General features: G+C 34.8%; 1 protein-coding gene and 1 pseudogene across 1 annotated transcript in view; one reads left to right on the plus strand and one right to left on the minus strand.

Moving 5' to 3' along the window:
* Nucleotides 1-23,299, plus strand: part of LOC145287900 (apicoplast pyruvate carrier 1-like) — a 467,232-nt gene that overhangs the window by 436,754 nt on the left and 7,179 nt on the right. The window contains exons 6-10 of the mRNA XM_080135841.1: nt 2,381-2,499; nt 10,151-10,274; nt 11,596-11,718; nt 15,530-15,739; nt 23,178-23,277. Of these exons, the coding sequence (XP_079991967.1) occupies nt 2,381-2,499; nt 10,151-10,274; nt 11,596-11,718; nt 15,530-15,739; nt 23,178-23,277 (676 nt within the window). The remainder of the gene's footprint in view (nt 1-2,380; nt 2,500-10,150; nt 10,275-11,595; nt 11,719-15,529; nt 15,740-23,177; nt 23,278-23,299) is intronic.
* On the minus strand, nt 17,133-17,253 carry LOC145288399 (U2 spliceosomal RNA; annotated as a pseudogene).

A 23,299-nucleotide genomic window follows, 5' to 3' on the forward strand; every position in this document is an offset into this window, starting at 1 on the left:
CCCCTGACGAGATGGAGAAATCATCACTTTTTTATAGCGATTTTGATCTGAATATCGGGTCCAAATTCAACTCAGAAAATATGCTTTTTTTCGCATTTTTGATTGGCTAGAAAGTCGATAGCCTCTGTCACATGGGGCGTCTTCATCTACATCCGCCAAAGAAAAGGTTTGGTTGGGTCGGTCTTAGTAGCTGATTAAATGTTTCCGTTTTGTTATAAATTAGCCGGAAGGGTGCAAAAAGGTGCTGACTGGATTTATTTGCTTCCCCATTGAGCAAATTAGGCACAAGGCCGTTTTTTAAAGTGAGGAGTGGAAGGGAAATGGGGACCAACTCCTTGGGGAGTAGGGGAGCTGGATAGTGACAATTGGTATGAAGGGTTGCCCCTACATTGACCAATAACTGATTGCTACAAGAGCAATGGTCTTATGTGTAGGGTTTCCCGCACATATGGTCTTTGCTTGAACTTTGGTGCCCAGGCCCCGCAGGGCAAAGCGTGCAAAAAGGCACTGGCATGAGAAGCGAATTTTACGCATATCATCTAGGGGAGTTGAGGTGTCAACATTTAGTTGGCGAATAGCTATGTGCTGCGTGTTGTTATTGTTTTTAGTTGAGTAGCCCACACCATTGTTTGCTAGGGTGATGGTGAGGTTATGATAATACAATCGAAAGATTTTCTCCAATTGTCACCAGAATATTATTAGGCCTCTTTTTTAGAGATTTGGAGATAGAGATATCCTCATAACCATAACCATATATATTCTTCAACTACATCATTTTAATCAAAAGGAGCACAATATCATTCCAGTAAACATAGGAGCTACTGGGTTCATGAAAAAGAAGATAAAAATTACCTTGCAAATATTATTCAGTAAACGAAGTGTAAGAGAGATGCAAAAAATTACACTGAAAAGGACAGTTAGCATCTTAAAAGGATCTCTCGGTTGGAGTTTCTGAAATAGAAAATTAATGTTTGGCATCCGACAGAATGCCTCATCCGCAGTAAAAGCAAAGAGAAAGAAAAATGAAAAAAAAAGAGAGAGAAAGTAATAGTATACATTCTCCTAGTGATGCTGCTGCAAGACGCAAGACTAAGCTGAGTACTTCACCAGAGCAGACTAGAATCCGGCAGAACCAAGCAATAGCACACGTAAATATCCTATAACATAGTAACATGGTGTATTGGCGAGTAGAAAATTCTGCTTTTTCACTGATTTAATTCATCACGATTTGAAAAGTAGGAGGTGTCCTTAAATGAACACATAGATAAATCGAATGCCCATCGATCATTGAGAAATTGTAACAGAGCCATTGACGCTGGTAGCACAATGTAACGTCACTGCAGAGACAAAAGGACGCACTTGGATGGAGAAGTGGTGTTCGGAGAAGAGTAGTTCGAGATGTGACAAGAGAAGCACATGTCGGAGATATGGCTGGTGTTCGGAAAGCATGTGTTTGAGAGACGTGCGTGACGTCACAGCAGAGACAAAAAGTCACATGCAGATGGAGGAGAAATAAGCTGTTCAAATATTTAGAAAAATATAAAAGCTCTTGTTAAAAAGAAAGTGTGTCTAGTTTTTGTTTTCCTTTCTTCTATTTCCTTGCGACAAAGTTTACAATGCGTTTGTTCTGTTAAAATGTAACGACACCGTTAAAAAAATATGTACGTTATAGTATAACTGAACTGAAATTTTCGAAAAATTGAAAATTTATCGTATATTAAAAGTTGTGTCCAAAAGGTTACCATTTTGAAGAAAAAAAGTATAATGTTAACCATAAATTTACTTATGCTTATCATATGTCTCTATTTATTTGTCTCCTCCAATAAAGAAGAGTTAGACACAAGGTCAGTCTTAATGTAGGGAAAATCCAGCTCCCTTATAATAGGCACTTTCGATTGGAACAAAAAAGAATTAGCTCAGTCTAAAAGGATTTCTCCTCGACTAACAAAGAAAAAAAACCCGGATTAAGTGCAGTATTAAAACAGATATTAGATTTTGCTTCTAGCCACAAATCAAGGATCTAGCCCATCGTATCTCATCGATATGCAGTGTCAATTCAGAATCTGCACTGACAAGGACAGCAAGAGTTCAGACAAAATTGATATGAACATCACTATCAGGGGGTGAAGGTGGACAAGTTGTAAACAACTAGGACTGAAAACTTGGGTGGGCCAAGTTCAAATCCAGTTCGTTCCACAGAAACACTTACATAAAAAACAACACTTGACTTTGTTTCTAACTCCCTAAAATGACTATCATTAAACCGATTTTGTGTTCTAATAGAATTATCATAATTGCTAATTATCTCCCATTTTATCTTTAACTATATAATTATCTCCCCTTTTTTCGTCTACCTTTTTGCTTTCTTTTTTGTTATTAGGAAGAAGACTGTCGCGCAATGATCGAGAGTGAAGGGAATGAAGACGGTCAAGCAAAAACAGATGCCAATGCAATCGCCAAAATACCATCAACACCATCCAGTCCAATTCCTCCTGAAAAGTAAGTCAAACAAAATAAAACATATGTCAGTTCTTTAACAAAAACAAACCTAAATCTGATTCGTGACTATAGAATTCTATCATAATAATTCAGTATAACTGGTAGATCGTTTTTTTATGGAAATCACTCCAGACAAGGTGTGGAGCTACTTGATGTAAGAAGCTAAAAACATGCTACTTAAAATCAGAAACCATCCAACGATAAATGTGAGATAGATAGATTCTGGCCAAGAAAATACCAATTTTTCTCTTTTTGTCAGAAACATCACTGGGTGAATGTGAGGACTAAAGGAAAATATCATGAAAAGTGCGAGTTACGAAGCTGTCAAAAATAAACCTAAGATCCGCTTTCTACTTTTCTTATTCGTTTGTTAACTTGTTTTACGACATACCAACCCTTTTTAGTTATATTTTTAATGTTGAAATTATGACGTTTTAAATCTAAGATTTTAACCAAACTTTTTTATTTAATCCATAGATTAAATTGAATCCAAGGTTTGACAAGGTGTGTATGTAACGGGCATATTTCTTGCTCAACGTTATATTGATCATATCTTTTACTGAACATCTTTATTAGCTCTTTGTTTTTTTGTTTTTAATACTTATCAGTTTCATTAAAAAAATTCCTACCATTAGAGATCACATCAGAGATGCCTTTTAGGGAAATATCTTTGCTCTTCCTGTGGAACAGTGCACAAATGAGACCACTGAATGGTTCAAAGCAACTATTGAAGCACATGTTCTCACACAAAAGTTCTACAGCAAACCCCACTCTTCCCAATGGTTTACTTCTACTTGTGCAGTTGCCATTGCTCAGAGCCAACATGTATATTGCAGATTTATTTGGCATGAGTCCAGTACAAACAAAAGTTTATAGAAGCTAGAAGTAATTGTAAGAAAGAAGTAGCAACAGCTAAGAGACAATATATCAAAACCACTAGAAAACGCATTGAAGCACAAAAAGTAGGGAACTCGTGATTTCTGAAAAATTTATAACAGTGTAGTGAATAATAGGCAATCAACAATTCCCCCACTATCCAACAATCATACGGTTTTTTGCACTGCAATTGAGAAAGCTAACATGCTTGTCCATCAGTTTGCCTCAACCTCTACTTTGGACACAGTAAACAACTTCCCCCCTGATTTTCCTTTGTGAACAGAAACTACACCAGATGATCTGAAAATCGCCTCTTCTCAAGTACATGATATAATAAAAAACCTAGACACCTCAAAAGCATGTAGACCTAACCTCATCCGGGTTGTACTATTAAAAAAATGCTCCGCTATTGTTGTTCCAGTCCTCTCCAAACTCTTCAGCAAATGCCTTTAACGAATCATGCTTTCCTGACTGCTGGAAAAGTGCTTCTGTGGTACTGGTTTACAAGAATTCTAGCAAAAGAACTGACCCATTAAATTATTGCCCCATTAGCCTCTTCCGTCTTTTCGCCAAAATATTTGAGTCCATAATTAATCAAGCCCTAGTCCACCACCTTACAGTTGTTAAACTTCTGTCCGACCAATATGGATTTAGGTAAGCCCGTTCTACTGCAGATATTCTAACTGTAATCTCTAAACGTATATACCATGCACTGGATAAGGCAGGAGAGGGGAAGATAGTAGCCCTAGATATATCTAAGGCTTTTTACAAGGTATGGCATGATGATCTTCTCATGAAAATCAGATCCTATAGTATTACTGGACGAATACTCAACATAATTAAATTCTTCTTAAATAAGAGAAGAAGCAAGGTTGTTCTCAATAGTCGTATGTCTAAATAATATGATATAAGTGCGGGTGTACCTTAGGGGTCGATCTTTGAACCTTTATTATTCCTTATATTTATAAATGACGTCCCTGATAAAATTAAATTTTTTTTTTTTATTGCATTTTCACCCCAAACAAGGCACATTGCCACTTTGTTGTAGGGGGCTACTATCAGGTACATAAGCATCAGGGGTACTGTGTAGGAAGTTGGGCAGCAAAATGTCGGTTCATGTTACACTTGAACTTCTGCATGTCAGTACAGTCGGGGAAGCAGAGTTCCGGAAGGGAATTCCAAAGTCTAGCTGTTCTGGGGAAGAAACTACTGGTGTAGAAGGCTCTCTTGCATCTAGGGATCTCTACTGTGAAGGGGTGGGATTAAGCTGCTTGTCGGGTTTGTCGGGGGTATTTACATCGAGGGGGCACAAGTGCTTGCAGTTCGTTAGAGCATTCACCGTTAAAATACTTGTAGAACAGGCAGAGGGATGCAAAATTTCGTCGATGTGACAGAGGCTGAAGTTTAGCTGACAGTTGAGGACCTATCAGAGGTTGAAGGTTAGATGACAGTTGAGAATCTATCAGGTTGGAGACTCTCTTTTGAACCTTGTCTAGGAGCGAGAGACTACTGGCAGATGCACCAGCCCATATATGACAACAATACTCCATACATGGGCGAATGGTGGCCTTATAGAGGTATAGGATATTTTCAGGCATTAATAGCTTTCTAGCACGGTAGAGAGAACCCACCTTCTTCACAGCGATCCTGGCAATATTCTCAATGTAATTGTTCCAACTCATGTTTACTGTGAACGTTAGGCTGAGGAGTTTAAAAGATGTACTTTCAGATAAAAAGTCATTGGCCATTGCTATTGGCAGTAGGGAAGGTTTCTTGTAATTATTGAAGGAAACAAGTTTAGTCTTGACAGCATTGAAGGAGACCATCCATTTTTGTCCCCCATTGCACTATGGATTGGAGGTCTTCCTGTAATGTTTCTACCATTTCTTTAGATATGTGTTCATTTGTTTTCCTGTCGTGTCTGTTATAGAGCGTTGTGTGGTCAGTATGCATACCCATCTCACAGAAATTTTGTCAGGGAGGTTATTTATGAATATTAGGAATAACAGAAGTCCAAGGATAGACCCCTGAGGCACTCCAGCATTTATATCATATTGTTTAGATATACGACCGTCAAGAACAACCTGGATTTTTCTCTTATCTAAGAAGGATCTAATTATGTTATGTATTCTTCCAGTGATGCCGTATGATCTGATTTTCTTGAGAAGATTACTGCCATACCCTCTCAAAAGCCTTAGATATATCTAGAGCTACCGCTCTACCCTGTCTGCTTTGTCCAGTGACTGGTATATACGTTCTGAGATTATAGTTAGGATGTCTGTTGTGGAATGGGCTTGCCTAAATCCATATTGTTGGTCAGTAAGAAGTTTAGCATCTGTAAGGTGATGGACTAGAGCTTGGTTAATTATGGTCTCAAATATTTTGGCGAAAAGTGGGAGGAGGCTAATGGGGCGATAATTTAATGGGTCAGTTCTTTCGCCAGATTTCTTGAAAACTGGCATTACAGAAGCAGTTTTCCAGCAGGCAGGAAAGCAAAATAGACTGAGATGGGTATATTTTTTGATGACACCACGCTTTATAACAGACACGAGGGGAAAACGATATCTAAGGCAATGGCAGAAACGTAGAGGAAGACCTCCAGTCTTTAGCGGAATAGGGTCAAAAATAGATTGTAACGTTCAATGCTGCCAAGACTAAACTACCTTCTTAATCACCAATAGCTAAGGCTAAAGATACATTACCTGAAAGTACTTCGTTCAAACTCCTTCACAGGGACCATGAGTTGGAACAGATACATCGAGAGCATTACCAAGGCTGCTGCAAAGAAGGTGGGCTCTCTCTACTTATGTTAGAAAGCTAATTACCTAATTAGAAAGTTAATATCCTGTACATCTACATGACCACCATTCGCACATTTGGGCTGGTGCATCTGCTGCTGGTCTCTCAATCCTAGACATTTTTCAAAAGAGTCGCCAACCTGATAGGTCCTGAACTGTCATCTAAGCTTCAACCTCTGTCCCATCGACGAAATGTTGCATCCTTCTGCTTGTTTACAAGTATTTTAATGATGGATGCTCCGACAAACTACAAGCCTTCATACCCCTCGATATAATTTCCCACGACAAGCAGCAAAATAACACCCCTACACAGTGGAGATCTCTAGACGTAAGAAAGACTTCTACTCCAATAGCTTCTTCCCCAGAACTGATAGACTTTGGAATTCCATTCCAGGTTCCTGCTTCCCCAACTGTACTGACATGCAGAAGTTCAAGTGTAATGTGAACAGATATCTTGCTGCTCAACTCCCTACATAGTATACCTGCAACTTATGTCCCTGATTGTAGCCCCCTACATCAAAGTGGCACTGTGCCTTGCTTGAGGTGAAAATTGAATTATAAAAAAGCATTTAACTTTTAAAACATCTTTTGATGAATATAGTTGATTTATAGCATCGAAAATTTCTAAAATTTCCATTTAACTATGTCTGACCCAAAAGTAGTAGAACATGCTCCTCCTGTGTGAGTTCTTAGGCCGAAATCTAATCTATACAGGCGATCACAACTGACCATGAATGATCACACTTCACCTTTATGATCTCATGACTGGCGTCTTCTCAGTTTCAATAAACTGACTGATGATTTTAAAAAGCTCAAACTCAGATCGGATCTATCTGTGGCTTTGAATTACAAATCATTTTCATTGATGTTACTATTAACTTGCTTCCTCACGAGGGAAGAGTTAGACACAAGGTCAGTTTTTAATGTGGGGAAAATCCAGCTCCCTCCCAAAAACGGCACTCTGGATAGGAGCAAAAATAAAAATTGCCTCAGTCATGAAAAATTTCTCCTCTACTGACCGAGAACAGAAATGATGAAATGTAGTATCAGAACAAATACTACACTGTGATCTTGGCCCGAGGGCTAAGAAAAAAATATGCTTCATTTTCATTGATGTTACAGCTGTGAAATAATTTAAGTTTTTTTTAATTATTTTTGATCGTTAATTATTAGCTCTGAAATTATCTAATTGATCTCCCTTGCACCAATATCGAAGTGATGACCCTTGGATTATTCTGGCCAACATTGGAAAAACATGTTATCCTGTCTTAAAACAAACAAAAAAAAAATTTTCCAAAATTTTGCAAAAGTTAGAACTAATCATACTCGCATGTTTTTCATGCTTCATGTTGGAATCTTTATTAAAGTAAATTTCTGTTGGAGTCAGTGATTAATCTTAATTTTAAATATAAAAAAAAAAATGGTAATTTATAAAAAGCGATAATCTTCTTTTCACTTATCCTTTGAAATTTCATGGTTCTTCCATGTTTAGAAACCTTGAAATTGAGATGTAGTAAAAGAGGTCTCCACATCAAAGTTTTAAACGGGGTCCCTAAGTTCCTAGTGTTGGCCCTGCTTTAATGCAGGGTAAATACGTGCACTTCCACACTTTATGCAGCCATACCATTTTCATGATCTATCTAGTTAGCTGTAAGAGTACAAAAAATTACTACCAAGGGTTAAATTATGTTCGTTTCTCATGTGAATGGCAGTTAATTGAATTTAAATTATTTTCATTTTATATGTGTTGTGTGGATCAAAAAAAAAAAACCCCCAAAAAACCCCAAAAAACAAAAAAAAAAAACAACAAAAAAAAGGAAAAAACAACAACAACAAAAAAAAACAAACAAAACAGTAGACATTGCCAAAAGTATATGGAGACAAATTCAATCAATGCGCCCAGCCAGGTGATTGGTCATTGTGTGGCTGAATCACTCAGCGAGAGGGAATCATTGATTTGCAAAAGAAAATAGATCTTTTATTTTATTTGTGACAGCAATATCAACCCCTGCTTAAGTGGAAAGCCAGAAAGCCAACGGAAAAAAAGAGTAGTAGTTGTAAAAAAAAAAAAAAACCCCAAAAACAGAAATACAAAAAATTAAATGTCAATTCAGTTTGCAGACAAATTCTTTTCTTTATTAAAAAATCTTCTTACTTTTAAGTAAAAAAGTCTTTCTCCTTAATGACAAAGAAGAAATGTACTTGTTTTTCAGTAAAATATGAGGAAAATGCTTATATTTTCGGGGGCAAAATATGTATTTTCTGTTAAAAGTATTTTAACAGTATTTATTAAAGTATTTATTTTTCAAAACAAAAAAACAAACAAGCAGAAATTATTTTTAAAAAGTTCCATAGGGAACACATGGAATCACTGCGCCCAGCCAGCTGGTTGGTGAGTGTCTGGCCGAATAACTTGGGGCGGGAGTGTGAAAGAAAATAAATTTTTTATTTCATTCATGACTGCAACACTGTTTTGGCCTGTCGAGCCAGCAGGGCATCCGATAAAACTTCCTTATAATTTCATGTTGATTTCGGAAAAGGACATTTTATTAATTAATGTTCCCTTCCACATTAATCAATCGAACTATGAAACATTACCAGATGGCTATTTGAATATTTTCAAATGTCTCTTTTCAAAGGAAACTATTGATTTTTGTTTCTTTGACAATTAAAATTAATGCCTTTTGGTTTAAATATCTTTTTAAAATTTGAATTTTTATGCATAAAAGTTATAAAATGTGTTTTGTTTGTACTTGCGGGGGGGGGGTCTAGTCTTGCTCGGTCGTAAAATGCTCTTTAATTTATTTTAATTCATACAGATTTAATGTTTCTTATTTTTTATCATTACAGAGCCGATTCTTTATATATATATATATATATATATATATATATATATATATATATATATATATATAGTATTGATTTTAAAAAATTTTGAAAATGACTTGGGTATCATCAAGTAGAATCGAACCCAAAATATTTTGTGCTCCAGACTTGTTCCCTACCATTTGAACTATCAACAGATAGATGAGACAGATTTAAAATAAAACCGCTTCAAGCTATGAATGAATTTGCATAAAAGTAATATGCACATGTCAGCAAGTTGAAATGAACAATTTTGCATTTCAGCTTGCTGACATTTTTGTATGCGTTATTCGTTCATCCAAACAAAGATTTTACTTGTTATAAAAGATCCTTGATGTATGATTACAATGTCTTGCTAATTCCAGTAATATGTGACCAGTAGTTTAAAAGTTTATCGATTAAATATTTTCATACGGACACAAACAAACATGTGACATTGTCTAAGAACCAACACGTTGTAATCTCAGTCGCAAAGGAAACAATGAATAGAAAAGAACTTCAACTCGTTTTTTTTTTTTTTTTGTACAACAACATTTATTTCTTCATTCTTGTTACGGCTATTACGTGATCGCCTTCTCGAGCATCATTCATGACTCTAACGTGATCTCGAACGTTATTTTCGTCTCTAACGTGATCTCCTTGTTAAAATCTTTATTTTTCCCTCCCGGTGACGTCATTTCACATACATTTGCATCCGTGCTATGTTACAGACATACATAATATATTGTTTTATTTATATAGATTATTTGAATTATTCAGAATTCTGTTTTCTTCTTGGACGTGATTTTCACAATGTTTTAGTCTTCAAGTACAGCATTCTGAACTCAAGAATCTTTATATCGAACTTGGGAATCTCTACACAGTTTCAACCTAAAAACTTTATTTAATTTACATGGCTGGTGTAATTGGATCTTTTTTTCCGTCACCCAAATATCTTAAGTAATTCTTGTTAACATTTTTAGTATTACTTATACTGAAAATCGAACCTCCATCTTCCGGAAGACTGTCACTTAGAAGTGATAAACTTAGCACTTTATCCGCTGCGCCATGTGTTTATGTCGACATGTTTTTATTTCAGTCGTTAAATAATGTTTTATTTTTCTCTTTTTTAGCATTCTTGATCCTCCCATTGAAGTTCATCCAGTGCAAATTATCAAAACTCGTGCTTTCTGGACTCTAGCATTCATTTTCCTCTTTAATGGATTGGGAGTCATTATCGTTTCAGCAATGTTTAAGGTAAGGAACCAGAAAATCTTTAAATAAAAACAACCGTTGATAGAGAGGAGGGGGAGGATAAACGCATCCCAGCATCTTTGTAATAGGCTCTGTCTGTTGGGCCGGTTTGTCATACCTAAGTTTGAAATAGCAGTTTTAGCTGTATTTGCATATCTATTACTAATGGAGATTTCGTATTTCTCTGTCTGAAGCCGACACTATACTATTACTTCTATAAAATGCACAATTGTATTAAGTTTTAAGGCTCAATTCAATTTACTATATCATTTCAAACTTTTCTTACACAGCCTAATGACGTTGACATATCGGTTCTCATGAGATCAACGAAGTTAAGCAGTGATGAGTATGGCCACTACCAGATGGGTGACCATATTGGAATAGCAGATGCTGTATGTGCTCTAAAGTCTGGAGAGTGATAGGCGCATTAAAAACTATGTAAGACAAAAAAAAAAAAAGAACCCCACTCTTTTTTAAAACTTTCAAATAGCCTCTTAAAGATTCCTCCACGATGTGATAAGACACTTCACTGTGCCCGTTCGCATGCAAACGTATCATGTAAGAAAAACACTACTGAAGGCGGTGAAATGAAGCAAAATAGTCCCAAGGTTCAGGGGTTCATACCATGTAAACGGTAAATTTGCGACGGGTTTGATTATCAGATTTGTTGTCAGCGACCTCGAATATCCTTAAAAAAAAAACAAATTAGAGTGGTTGGTGTTCTGTTGTAGCGTAAGGTAACACTTACCAAAAAGTTTTAAAAAGTGTTTTCAATAATTCTTTAAAAACATAAAAATAAAACTAATTTTAATAATTCTTAATTAAAACAAGACCGAAAAATATTTTCAATGATCATTTAACAACAAAAAGAACGACCGTAAAACGTAATAAAAAGTACTACACGCACAGAGGCGATATTTGCACAAGTGAATAAAGTGAAGGGACTGATTTGCCTTGTCACGCCAGAAGTTAGGAAGTAGGTTAGCTGACTAAACCAACAAAACAGAGCATTGTGTTAGATTTAATTTTATAATTTTACTATTTTAAAAGAAAAACAAAGAGTATTTTAAAAATATTTGCTTTATTTTATGTTATTACATGTTAATTTCAATAAATATTCAATTAAAAGTAAATCGATAAAATATAAATTCGATGTTTAAGTCGTGTAGTCATAAGGAAATAACAGAAAACCTACACGAGGTTGTCTTATACTTTTTTAAATATCGAAATTATGAAAGGTTTTTTTTCTTTTGTGAAAGATTTCACGTTTTCAGTTTCTTATTTTGTTTGCTGTTTTTTTTTTTGTTTTTGTTTTATTTTCTAGGCTTATGGCCAAACTTTTATCAAAGATGATTATTTCTTGACTTTGGTTGCATCTGTTTCGGCCCTATTCAATGCCTCTGGCCGATTGTTGTGGAGTTACATTGGGGACAAATACTCATTCAAGGTAAGAAAAAAATAACACATTAATCTTACTTTTAAATAAAAATACAGAACTCACCAAGATTCCTCCACCACCATCACCGCCATCCAACATACTCTTTAAATATCGGCATAAAAACAGACTGACTGACTAGCATCCCCTCCTTTTTACGCTATGAACTCAAGAAGCTAAGTTACTTTTCTATCCGTAACTTTTGAAGTCTACTAACATCTGTGTATTGCAAACATTTGCTTTATTTTTTCCTTATTCCAGCTTTGACTTTAATCCTGAATATTTGTCTCGTTTTCTTTTTATTTATCTTCTTTTTTTTCCTAAATCTTTTTTGTCAAATATACTATTATTAACCGATACTTTTTTCTTATATTTAAAACGAGATAAAAAAAAATGTCTCCTATGAAATTGAACATTTCCCAAATTATACCTGCATATTATCTGAACTCAAAAAACACTCTTTTTTTTTTCTGTCTCTAAAGCATGCATTACTTCTAGCTAGTCTAAAGTTAATACGTAACCCTAAAGGTATTACTTCTTAACCAGTTTTTTACAGGAGTTAAAATAACCAGACTTTCCAATTTGATAAAAGTTCCATTATAGCATATTTATTATGGGGTGCAGCTGGAATGCTCGAGCATTCTAGCTCCAGGTAGATAAAGGCAAAAATATCCATGCATTAATATGGGAGGGGAGACTATCTTCAAGTACTATCCTAAGCTGAGAAAAGGGCAACGGACTTATACTAAGTAGATATTAATAAGTCCTTCTCACTTTTTTTATTTCCATTTTTTTTGATGGAGAGTAGATAATGCATGTGGTTGTGTTATCGGCAGCTCCAATAACTCTCGCTTCTCCTTTTTTATCCTTCAGTCCTCATTTCCAATGAGTTATTTTTCTGACAAAGGGTGAAGAAAAAGCTGTTTTCCAGGTCGGTAGTACTTTGTGAACAGTAGCCTGAGATGTCGGAAAATTTCTGTTTCTATGTCTATCCTTGTGGTCATGTCACTAGTAAGGGTGTTGGAGGTAAACGTTTCATCTGGGCTGACATTATCCGGACCTTGAATTAACTACTAAGGAGGCTGTCCTATCAGCAGGTGCAAAGTACTGGGGCTGCTGTATTGCCATTTGGTGAATGGATTCTGGACCATACAGTAATTTTTGGTAGGGCCTCTCGATGCCATACTAGTGGGTAATTGTTACGACTTTACCTTATCATGTGCTGTGCTACAAAAAAAAAAAAAAAAAAAATTCTTGTATTTTTCTCTCTTATTTTCCCTCTCTGTCCTGCTCCAACCAAGTCTATCGACCTGTTTCACAAATCCCAAAACTTCAACATGACAAATCTAAAAAAAAAACACGAATAAACCTAGAACCCCATCCTCCAACGTAGACCCCTACTACCAGGTCTCCTTCTCCAACATCAGGGGTCTACGTTCCAACCTTCCAGAGGTTGAAACACAATTACAGGAGACGAAACCGAACATATTCTTTCTAAGTGAAACTGGCATAGGACCAACCACTTCCCTGGACGAATTCATAATTAAAGGATACCCTTACTTAACATCTAAATCTGACCCCCAAGATCGCCATGGGCATGGAACATGTGCCTAAATTAAAGATGGCTTTCCATATGGTAGGAATATCTCCGGAGAAGACCCTAATTTACCTTATATGTGCTTCCGGGTTGCACTAGCTTACACCACTGCATTTATATTTGCCCTCTATCGCCCCTACAACAGTGGGGTTACTATCTTTAAGAGCATATCTGAGAAAATTGACCACATCCTGTCTGCTCATCCTTTGGCTAACATTCACATTTGTGGTGACTTCAATGTCCATAACGTGGAATGGCTGACCCATTCAAATAAGACTGATGAAAAGGGGAGGTTCTGTCATGATTTTTCCACTGCCTATGACCTCACTCAAATTGTTCACGAACCCACCCATGTGCCCGATACTACTGGTCATTATGCAAGCCTTCTAGACCTTTTTCTTACAACTTCCCCTGAGCTATGTTCATGTTCCTTTCTATCTCCTCTGGGATCCTTCGACCACTCCGTTGTAGCAGTTAAGATAAAAATGATATGTAATAAGTCATCAGACGTACCTCTCCACCGTACTGTATATCGATACTCTATGGCTGACTGGAATAGCTTCCACACATTCATATCTGATCTACCCCTGCATTCCATGTTTAAAAAGGATGTGTCCTCTATAGTATCAGACCTGACCGAATGGTTAATTGTAGGCATAGACCGATTCATACCATCCAAAAAATTCCACCAAAACCTAACAGCCAGCCATAGTTCTCCCCAGAATGTGCTGCTGCCATCGCGCACAGAAATCACTTTTTCCATAGCTATCAACGTAATAAATGTACTGAAACTAAAGCTTCTTTCAGAACTGCCATCAACCACTGTAAAAGAGTGATAAAAAAAAGGCAAGAAAGCTATATGCTCAGTCTATTACATCCAAAGTAGTTGAGCAGCGGCTTGGTTCCCACCAGTTTTGGCAAATAGCAAACAGGATCCTGAACAGAAGCGTACGTTCTATCCCAACCATCATCAATGAATCTGAGGTCATCTCGTCAGCATCAGACAAGGCCAAACAATTTTCAAAGAACTTTGCAGCTAATTCTACCCTATGCGACAAAGGCCATCAACTCCCCGTATTTCCTCCTATAACAGACTACACGCTATGCAACATACAAGTATCTGTGTGTGAGGTCACCAATCTAATCAAGAACCTTGATTCCAGTAAAGCAACTGGCCCTGACAGCATTCTAGTTACAGTGCTGAAAAAGCTCCAACCAGAACTTGCTCCCATACTTACAAAACTTAAACAAAACTTGTTGCCTTAAAGAGAAGTGCTTTCCAACACCCTGGAAAACCTCATCAATATGCCCTGTATTTAAGAATTCAGGTGAAAAGTCATCTCCCTCTCAGTACAGACCAATAAATCTCCTGTGTGTCATGAGTAAGTTGTTGGAATCCATATTAAATAGAGAAGTAGTCAACCACCTCAGCAGAAACAACCTTCTTAATGACATGCAATATGGTTTCCGCTCTGCAAGATCTACAGCAGATGTGCTAACGGTTATATCTCATAGGATTAGTGAATCTCTTGATAAAGGCTTCCTTTCCAGAGCAATTGCTCTTGACATATTGAAGGCCTTCAATGAGGTATGGCATAAGGGTCTACTTCACAAGATTTCCAGCTACGGTATCACTGGTAATGTTTTCTCAATCATTAAGTCATTTCCCTCCGATAGGTTCATAATCAGTATCACCCGCACTGAGGATTGAACCTTTAACCTCTAGAAGAGGGTCATCCATTATGCTATCTATTATGGTATCCATTATTCCTCGGCTTCACAACTAAGTGATGACTAGGGCTAGGACTATTACAGGGAAAGGCTGTCCCCTTTCCATGTAAATAAGAAGAGTATTAGATAGATGAAAATGAGATTAGGATAAACCGAGACTCAAACCTTCTAAGCAAGTTTAAGAACTGGAATGTTAGAATTTAGTCAATCCGTTGAAATCTTATATGCTTTTATATAGAGTGATGAGGTTCTCGGTTGATTAACTGTGCCTAACTGCTCTGGATAAATACCAAAGAGTCAAAACAATGAAAAAAATATTTTGTTGTCATGACAGATAAATAAGATTGAAGATGAGAACAGAAGTGCGAATAATCTTAATAATACAAAAATATATATTGCACGGCTTTCTAACAATTTTATTATTTTTCAATAATTCAAATTTATATCAAAACAAATTATTTAAGAAATGTTCTTTTTTCTTGAATTTACTTGCAGCTTGGGATGTCATTATTATCTGGCCTGTTCTGCATTCTTGTGTTGTTGTTAACAGTCACTAGCATCGCGGGGAAATATTTCTTTCTCATTTGGATCTGTCTCATCTTCCTCACCTTTTCTGGCAACTACTCCCTCTTCCCTTATGCCATAAACCAAACATTTGGGAATCGCTATTTCACCATCAACTATGGCCTCTTATTCACTACACAGGTAAGGAAACTTTCACATTTTTCATTTTGGATTAGAATACTCTTGAAGACACCTTCTGCTGCAAAATAATCTTTAGTTTTTTTGTTTTGTTTTTTTCACTGATTTCATTTGCAGCATATTGTTGTATTGTGGCTGGGTTGTGGAATCAGATAACTTCTGAAAATATCTGATGTTATTCATACGCACACATATACAGATCCTGGCAATGTCCGGTACAGGAGTCTAATTGCTGACCGAAATTATGTAAGCTGGATGAGACAAAGTCCATTCAATTTCATGTGTAAACAAAGAAACCAACCCATATTTTGACCTGTTACGTCAATGATCAAATAAAGATACAATGGGAATTTGATCAGTATAAACTCACGCACAACAAAGAACAGACAAGGGAGAAACGTATGCAGCTAGACATGTGTGACATATTTTCTTTGCCACACAACGCACCCGCATACCCACCCTCACTCTGTCTTTTCACTGCTGTAAGCTACAAGGTTGAAGCGTAAGTAGACGCTGTTGATTTGATTAACTGGGTGTCCTTGCTATTTAAACCACAGCACGACTATATGAGCTATTGTAGATTGATTAGTTAACATGGCCAACTGATGCTGATGTCAAAATGAGGATATTTGAACGAAATGTGTTTTAGCAGTTTTGTCCACAAAAAAGATGACTTTTTTTATCTTCTCTTTTTCAGACAATTTCTAACCTACATCTTTCAAAAGAGATCCGTTTATTTAAATATTATTTTAATTTTATTTATTTTAATTATTTTTTATTACATTTCATATACTTTTTTTCATGCATATGCGAAATACGAAAACGACACTTTATTGACCCCAATGATTCCACTGTAAATAACTAGTCTGTTTCCCTCATGTCGGCAGTAATTTATGTGAAGAGAGAGAGAGAGTTAGGCCTATAAATTTTGTTGCATAGCATTCAGTAATTCTAATTTGTAAATAAAATAATTATTTTGAAATAATCGCACTTACGTTTGTTATTTCATTTTATATTTATCTCGACTTATTTCTAAACTTAAAGGAAAGGAATTTGTAGTGACCGCCAAATTTATGGAGTGTTTTTGATTTTCGTAACATGGCCTGTCTTTAACAAGGCCGATAGCCATTAGTCGCATGCTCTTGTGTAATGAATGAATGTGTGAATGTAGGATTGACATAAAATTCTTAAAGATAAACTAAAATGACCGAAAAATGGGCTGAAATGACTTAAATAAATAAAAAGTAAATGACTTAGAATGACTTTAATGAACTTAAAGATGAATTGAATAACCTTAAGAATGACTTGAATGCTTAAGAAATAACTGGAATCCTTCAAAAGCAACTTGAATGATCTGGAGAATGACTTGAATGGCTTTGAGACTGACTGGTTGTAAAGTGGGTGATCATTTTACATTAAATTAATACAGAAAAGTGATCCCCCACTTTATATCACAAAGTTACAAACATAAGTACAGATACTACACTTTGGTCTTGGCCAAAAGGCTAAGAAAAGCTTAAAAAGCTAAGAACAGCATCTATTAACAACAGACTTTTGATCTTAACCAAAAAGGCCAAGCACCAAAGTGTTATGGACAGACCGACAGACCGACCGACTGACCGACAGACAAACCGACTGACCAACGAAGTGACTTATAGAGTCGCTTGCACGTGACTAAAAATCTACCAAAAATCAAGTAATAATCTCATTCGTATAAAATTTGAATAAGTAAAGAAAGCACTTTATACGCGTGGAACTTTTTTTTCATATTCGTTGTATAAATATATTTTTGTGGACTCATTTGTCCCTTGTTCGACCCCTTAAAGTCCAAGCGATCCATTAAGCACACAGTCATTTTGTGGTAGGCGGGTGAATGAGTGTAGAAAAACAAACAAAAAAATTCATAGGGTGTTTTCGATATCGAAGATTGAAATCTGAAATTTGAATGTGTTAAATTTTTTTTTTATCTTTTGCGTTTTGAAGTGTGAGATTCATTGAATATGTTATCAATAATTATTATCTTTCAGATGAGGATAAAATTTTTTTTTATGAAAACGCTAAAATATGCATACTTTTAAATCTTTAAAAATAAATTAAAAATTTAATTTTAGAATGTGTAAAGTTTCCATATACCAATACATAAAGAATGCTTTAAAGAATCGATACCAAAAAAAAAAAAAAATTAAAAAAACAGGGTGTGAAAATTATAAGTATTAATTATATCTGCAAGTGTCGTTTTATGTGAGATTTTTTCAAGATATGGTAACCCGTTACGGTTTACACAAAATTGTTATCTCCCTTTTTGACAATTAGCTATAACTACGAAGACATAGATTTCTGTAGATAATGGTTGTGACATCCCAACAAGTTTCATCCCCTCAGGGGATTTCCACAAACGGCTCTTACAGGGGCCACCAAATTCTAATGAAAGTCTTTGTCAACTTGATTTATGTAATAAAGAATTGGGGAAAATACAGTATGACCTAGATTATGGAAAAATAGTGTGGCTCATTGGTTATTATTAATTAGAGAATAAGAAAGGAAAAATGATTTAATCATGAAATTAAAAACTGACTAAAAGTGATATTAAAACTGAGAAATATAATTCACAAATTTATGTTTGATGTAAAAATAAAAAAAGCAGTTTTTCTTTACTTTTTACAAGTATTAGAAAAATTTAAAGCTTGATTGATCAATTATTATGAAGAAAAAATTATGAAGAAAAAATTATAGAGCTAAAAATAACATATTTTACCATAAATGGCGTTTGGAATTATAATTGAATTCAATTGTTTAAAAAATTTATTTGCCTGTCTAGTTACATTAAAAGTCATGAAGATGCTTAAATAAATATTTAGACGCGACTGGATTCTCAAACCTACAATCCAAGATGGCGGTGGTAGGTAAAATGCATGAGTTCATGATAAAAATGGAATTATTTGAATTTATTAAAATATAAGGCAATTATATTCTAATATTTTTGCATATTCTCATAGCCAATCATATCAAATTTTATATATATATAAAAAGGTTTGTTTACTTGATTCAAAAACCTTTAACAAAAAAGATTTGTTGCATTTACATTCTGCAAAGACTGGGTTAAACGCGTTTTTTTTTCGAAAAAATTAAAACTGAAAATTCTATTAAAAATTATAAAAAAAACTATTATATTATTTTGCTTCTAACGTAATACACTTCAAGGTTTTATATTTCTGATAAAACCAAAAGTTGTTCAGAAATAACGGATTTTCATAGATTTTAATAAGTTTTAGAAAAAGCAGTTTTCGATCGATTGGTGGTCACTAAATTTGCAACTCCTATAATAAATAAATAAAAAATAGATATTATTCTTAAAAAAAAAAAAATTAAAAATTAAAAATAATTAAACTACTATTTCTCCGAAATTTTAATTAAAGTTATACAAATGAACAAATCTCGTGATTATCCCATTTCATTAAAAAAAACATGTAATCACAACTTCCTTTTCGTTTTCTGTTTTTTTCTTTTATTCAAATTCTCGTTAAATGCAAAAGATTTCAGTGAAAAAGTGTCTGTAAAAGAGAAGAACTACAAAAAAAATTGTTTTTTTTTTGCATTAAAAACTATTAAAACGCATTTATGCATTTCACAATTTTAAATTGTCATGTGACGTCAGCATCGGTCGGCTATCTTGGCTAATAAACCTACGAAATTCCATATTGCCCACAACACATTTCAACAAGCTAGTATATTAAATTCGCAAGCAAGCATAAGAAACACACTAAGTACAGTATACATACATTCTATGCACACTGTACATTAAATAAATCATTTACATGATAATATAAGAATATCAACCATTTTCATTTTGATGATGTATCAGCTGTTCAACAGTGACTTTGTTGCTGCTTGGCTGAGGTACAGTCCTGTTCAGTCTTAGGAGGTTCACTCTCCCAACTATTACTTTCTCTCTGACAAGGGGTTAGTTTATTGCTAATAGAGGTGCCTTTACCGAAGAATACAGACAGAGCTGCTCAGGCATTTTTATGGGTCAAGTGCGCTTTTCCTATCCTGGCAGTTCAAAAGTACATCTGATCTTCAGTAACCTCCTCTATATAATAGGTAAGTAACATTAATAGTTTTCAAGTTGCTTAATGTGGAATTCAATGACTTGTAGGATTTGCCTCCCGTAAATGTACGTTTTGGGCCTGTGTGACTATGAACGAAGCATTGCTGAAGGGAGATTTCATGTTTCAGTCGGAACAGCGACTGGTTCTAATGTGACGTTTTAACTTGAATTGAAGATTGGCCGCAGCTATTGCAAGTGATGTGTTTATGTTTAGTATGTAATAAGGATTGAAAGTGGGAAGGTGAGTAATTGTAAGTATGCAACGACATTTTGTTTAATTTGCGAAATTTGTTGTTAACCGTTCAGAATTTGCTTATTCCACTAATTGCTAAATCTGTTGAACGTATGCGAACAGCCAATGAGAATCGCCCGTAACTTAGACAGGGAGAGATCCGTATTTCAATTGGGATCACTTATGTATATATTCCGGTTTGGATCAGTAAATCAATGAAATCAATGAAGTGAAGTCTATGTCAACTAAATAAAAAAGTTGACAGAAGATCATGGCATTCAATATATATATATATATATATATATATATATATATGTATATATATATATATATATATATATATGTGTGTGTGTGTGTGTGTGTGTGTGTGTGTGTGAACGCGTCTGTGTATCTATCTGTCTGTGTGTTTGTCTGCGTGTGTACATTTCCCTACGCAATAACTCTGTCAATTTTCAGTCTACAGACTCGAAATTTGATATACAGGGTACTGAGATTTGGGAAAATCTATGTGATCGGTTTTCGGCCATAAATTTGGCTGTTAAGGGGTCAAAGTTCAACGATTTGACCTTTGAAAACTCTACCAGACTCCTCCGACAATTTTAGGTCTAAACACTTGAAATTTTAGATATAGGTTCCTTGGACATGGAGCTAACTTAATAAGTTACTTTGAGCCCCAAACAATAAATGTTAAGAGGTGATAATAGGGGTCAAAGTTAAAAAAATTGACCGCTTTTTTTTTTTTGCTCAACATACACCTCCAAACACTCGGGCAACGCCGGGCTGAAATGCTAGTATATATATAAAAGTGTGTGTGTGTGTGTGTGTGTGTGTGTGTGTGTGTACATTTCACTACACAATATCTCTGTTAATTTAAAGTCTACAGACTCAAAATTTGATATACAGGGTACTGACATTTGGGAAAATCTATGTGATCGGTTTTCGGCCATTAATTTGGCTGTTAAGGGGTCAAAGTTCAACGATTTGACATTTGAGAACTCTATCAAACTCCTCCGACAATTTTAGGTCTAAACACTTGGAATTTTAGATATAGGTTCCTTGGACATGGATCTAACTTAATAGCGTGATTTGATCCCAAAACAATAAATGTTAAGGTGTCATAATAGGGGTCAAAGTTAAAAAAAAATTGACTGTTTTTTTTTGCTGAACATACACCTCCAAACACCTAGGCAACGCCGAGCTGAAATGCCAGTATATATATATATATATATATATATATATATATATATATATATATATATATATGCATACATATCAATATGCATACATATACAGGACTCTACATTGCGAGTGAAACCGTCGCATTTGTGAGTGACTTTTCAAAGTGACAACTAGAAATAAGGAAACACTTATCTTTTTGCGATTATATTTCTTTCACTGACAATCTTCCAAAGCTCACTACTGAGTGAAAAATATCTTTTCAACTTTTTTTAAATAAAACGTGCAAAGTAAAATTATTTGAACAATAAAATTTTAATAGAACAATATACTCTTTGTTTAACAAAGGCTGTTTGAAAAAAAAAACATTTGAAGAAAACAGAATATTTTTACCTTCAAGTATCAACATCAAATGTTTTGTATATTAGAATTATACTTATTTAAAAATACACAGAGAAAACTTTATGAAGTACATACTTGTCACAGAACGACGATGTCATATTCTAAAAATCATGTAGGTTTGGCTAGTAACTTTCCTATTTGGCTAGTAAATAAACATATTTAGTTGTCAAAGGTCAACTAAAGATAAATTTGTCCATAAAGTCCTGATATACATACATATAACTATGCATATAGCATATATATGTATACATATAAATACACACACACACACATATACATATATACACACACACACATCCATATATACATATACATATAGTTCAATCATTTACTTGAAACATACTCAGTTTATACAAATCGTAATGGATTAAAAAACCTTTCTCATAAATAAAGCTTTTTACAATGAAAAATAAAATTTTTATATAAATTTTGAAAAAGTTCTCAGCTCAGTGAATGCCTTTTTATTGAGACCGAAAGCATATATAGTGTAATGAAATAATTCTCCAAGTTACAAATATAAAGTTTTCTAAGTTGATTATTCATTATTTTTCAAAACGTATCCATTTTAATAATTTTTCATATTGCGGCCAACTAGTCTGCAAAATTATGTTATTGCTGCATATCTAGTCACGTACTTATCAGATGTTTACCTTAAAAAAGACTTAGAAAAAAACACCCTCATGGATAACTTACATGGTTATTGCGACTGACACGCCCTTCCGTTGAAATTATCGGTCCAACCGTTTTGGAGTCCATAGAGAACTCTCTCTCTCTTTCTCTCTCACACACAACCACACACACAAAGACAAAGTTCCTTTTATACAACAGATAGATAGATAGATAGATAGATAGATAGATAGATAGATAAAGTGTGTGCAGACCAGACAATAGCATTTAAAGGAATGGGGCTGTAGAACAGCTGAAATAGCAAGGTCAGTTGGCAGGGGTAGGCCAAAAAAGACATTAGGTAAAGTGATAAGGTTGAATATAAAGACCTGGTCAGAGATTGTTTAGTTTGGAGGTCAATTTCTAAAATTTCGAAGTTATCTCTTCCCAGGCAAAGAACGCTCTTGGAATTGAGTAAAGATTTCTTTTTTAAAACGAGGTGATACCTCGAAAATTACAAATTCATAATACAATATGATACCATACAATACCATATCATACCAGACCATACCATACCATACCATACCAGACCAGACCAGACCATACCATACCAAACCATACCATACCAGATCATACCATTCTGATTCGATACATTTTGTTGGTAAATAAATATTTAATAGAAAATGATTGGATTATTCAATATTGAAATTTCATCTATTTATCTTGGCTTTGTATCAAATGGAGTCTTTAACCAAATTGCTTTGTCACCAACTTCAAAACAATTGAACTTCTTACACATTAGGCACAATGCTTCAAGCAAACTATAGCACCCTTTAAAATAAAATGTAAAAATATATTGTTTTGTCCAATTCTTTTTAATTATTATCTTATTTTACTGATTTATTTAATATTTTCAGGCCGTGTCCGGCTTAGTTGGCGCGCTCATCACGACTTTGTTGTACGATACGATGGGATGGTCAGGACTGTTTTTCTTAGTTTCTGGCATGACGTTTATAAGTAAGTCCATCTGTTTGCACTT

This window comes from Euprymna scolopes, chromosome 11 (assembly GCF_053919585.1).
Source record: "Euprymna scolopes isolate OS-2025 chromosome 11, ASM5391958v1, whole genome shotgun sequence".
In the NCBI taxonomy this organism is placed as follows: domain Eukaryota; kingdom Metazoa; phylum Mollusca; class Cephalopoda; order Sepiida; family Sepiolidae; genus Euprymna; species Euprymna scolopes.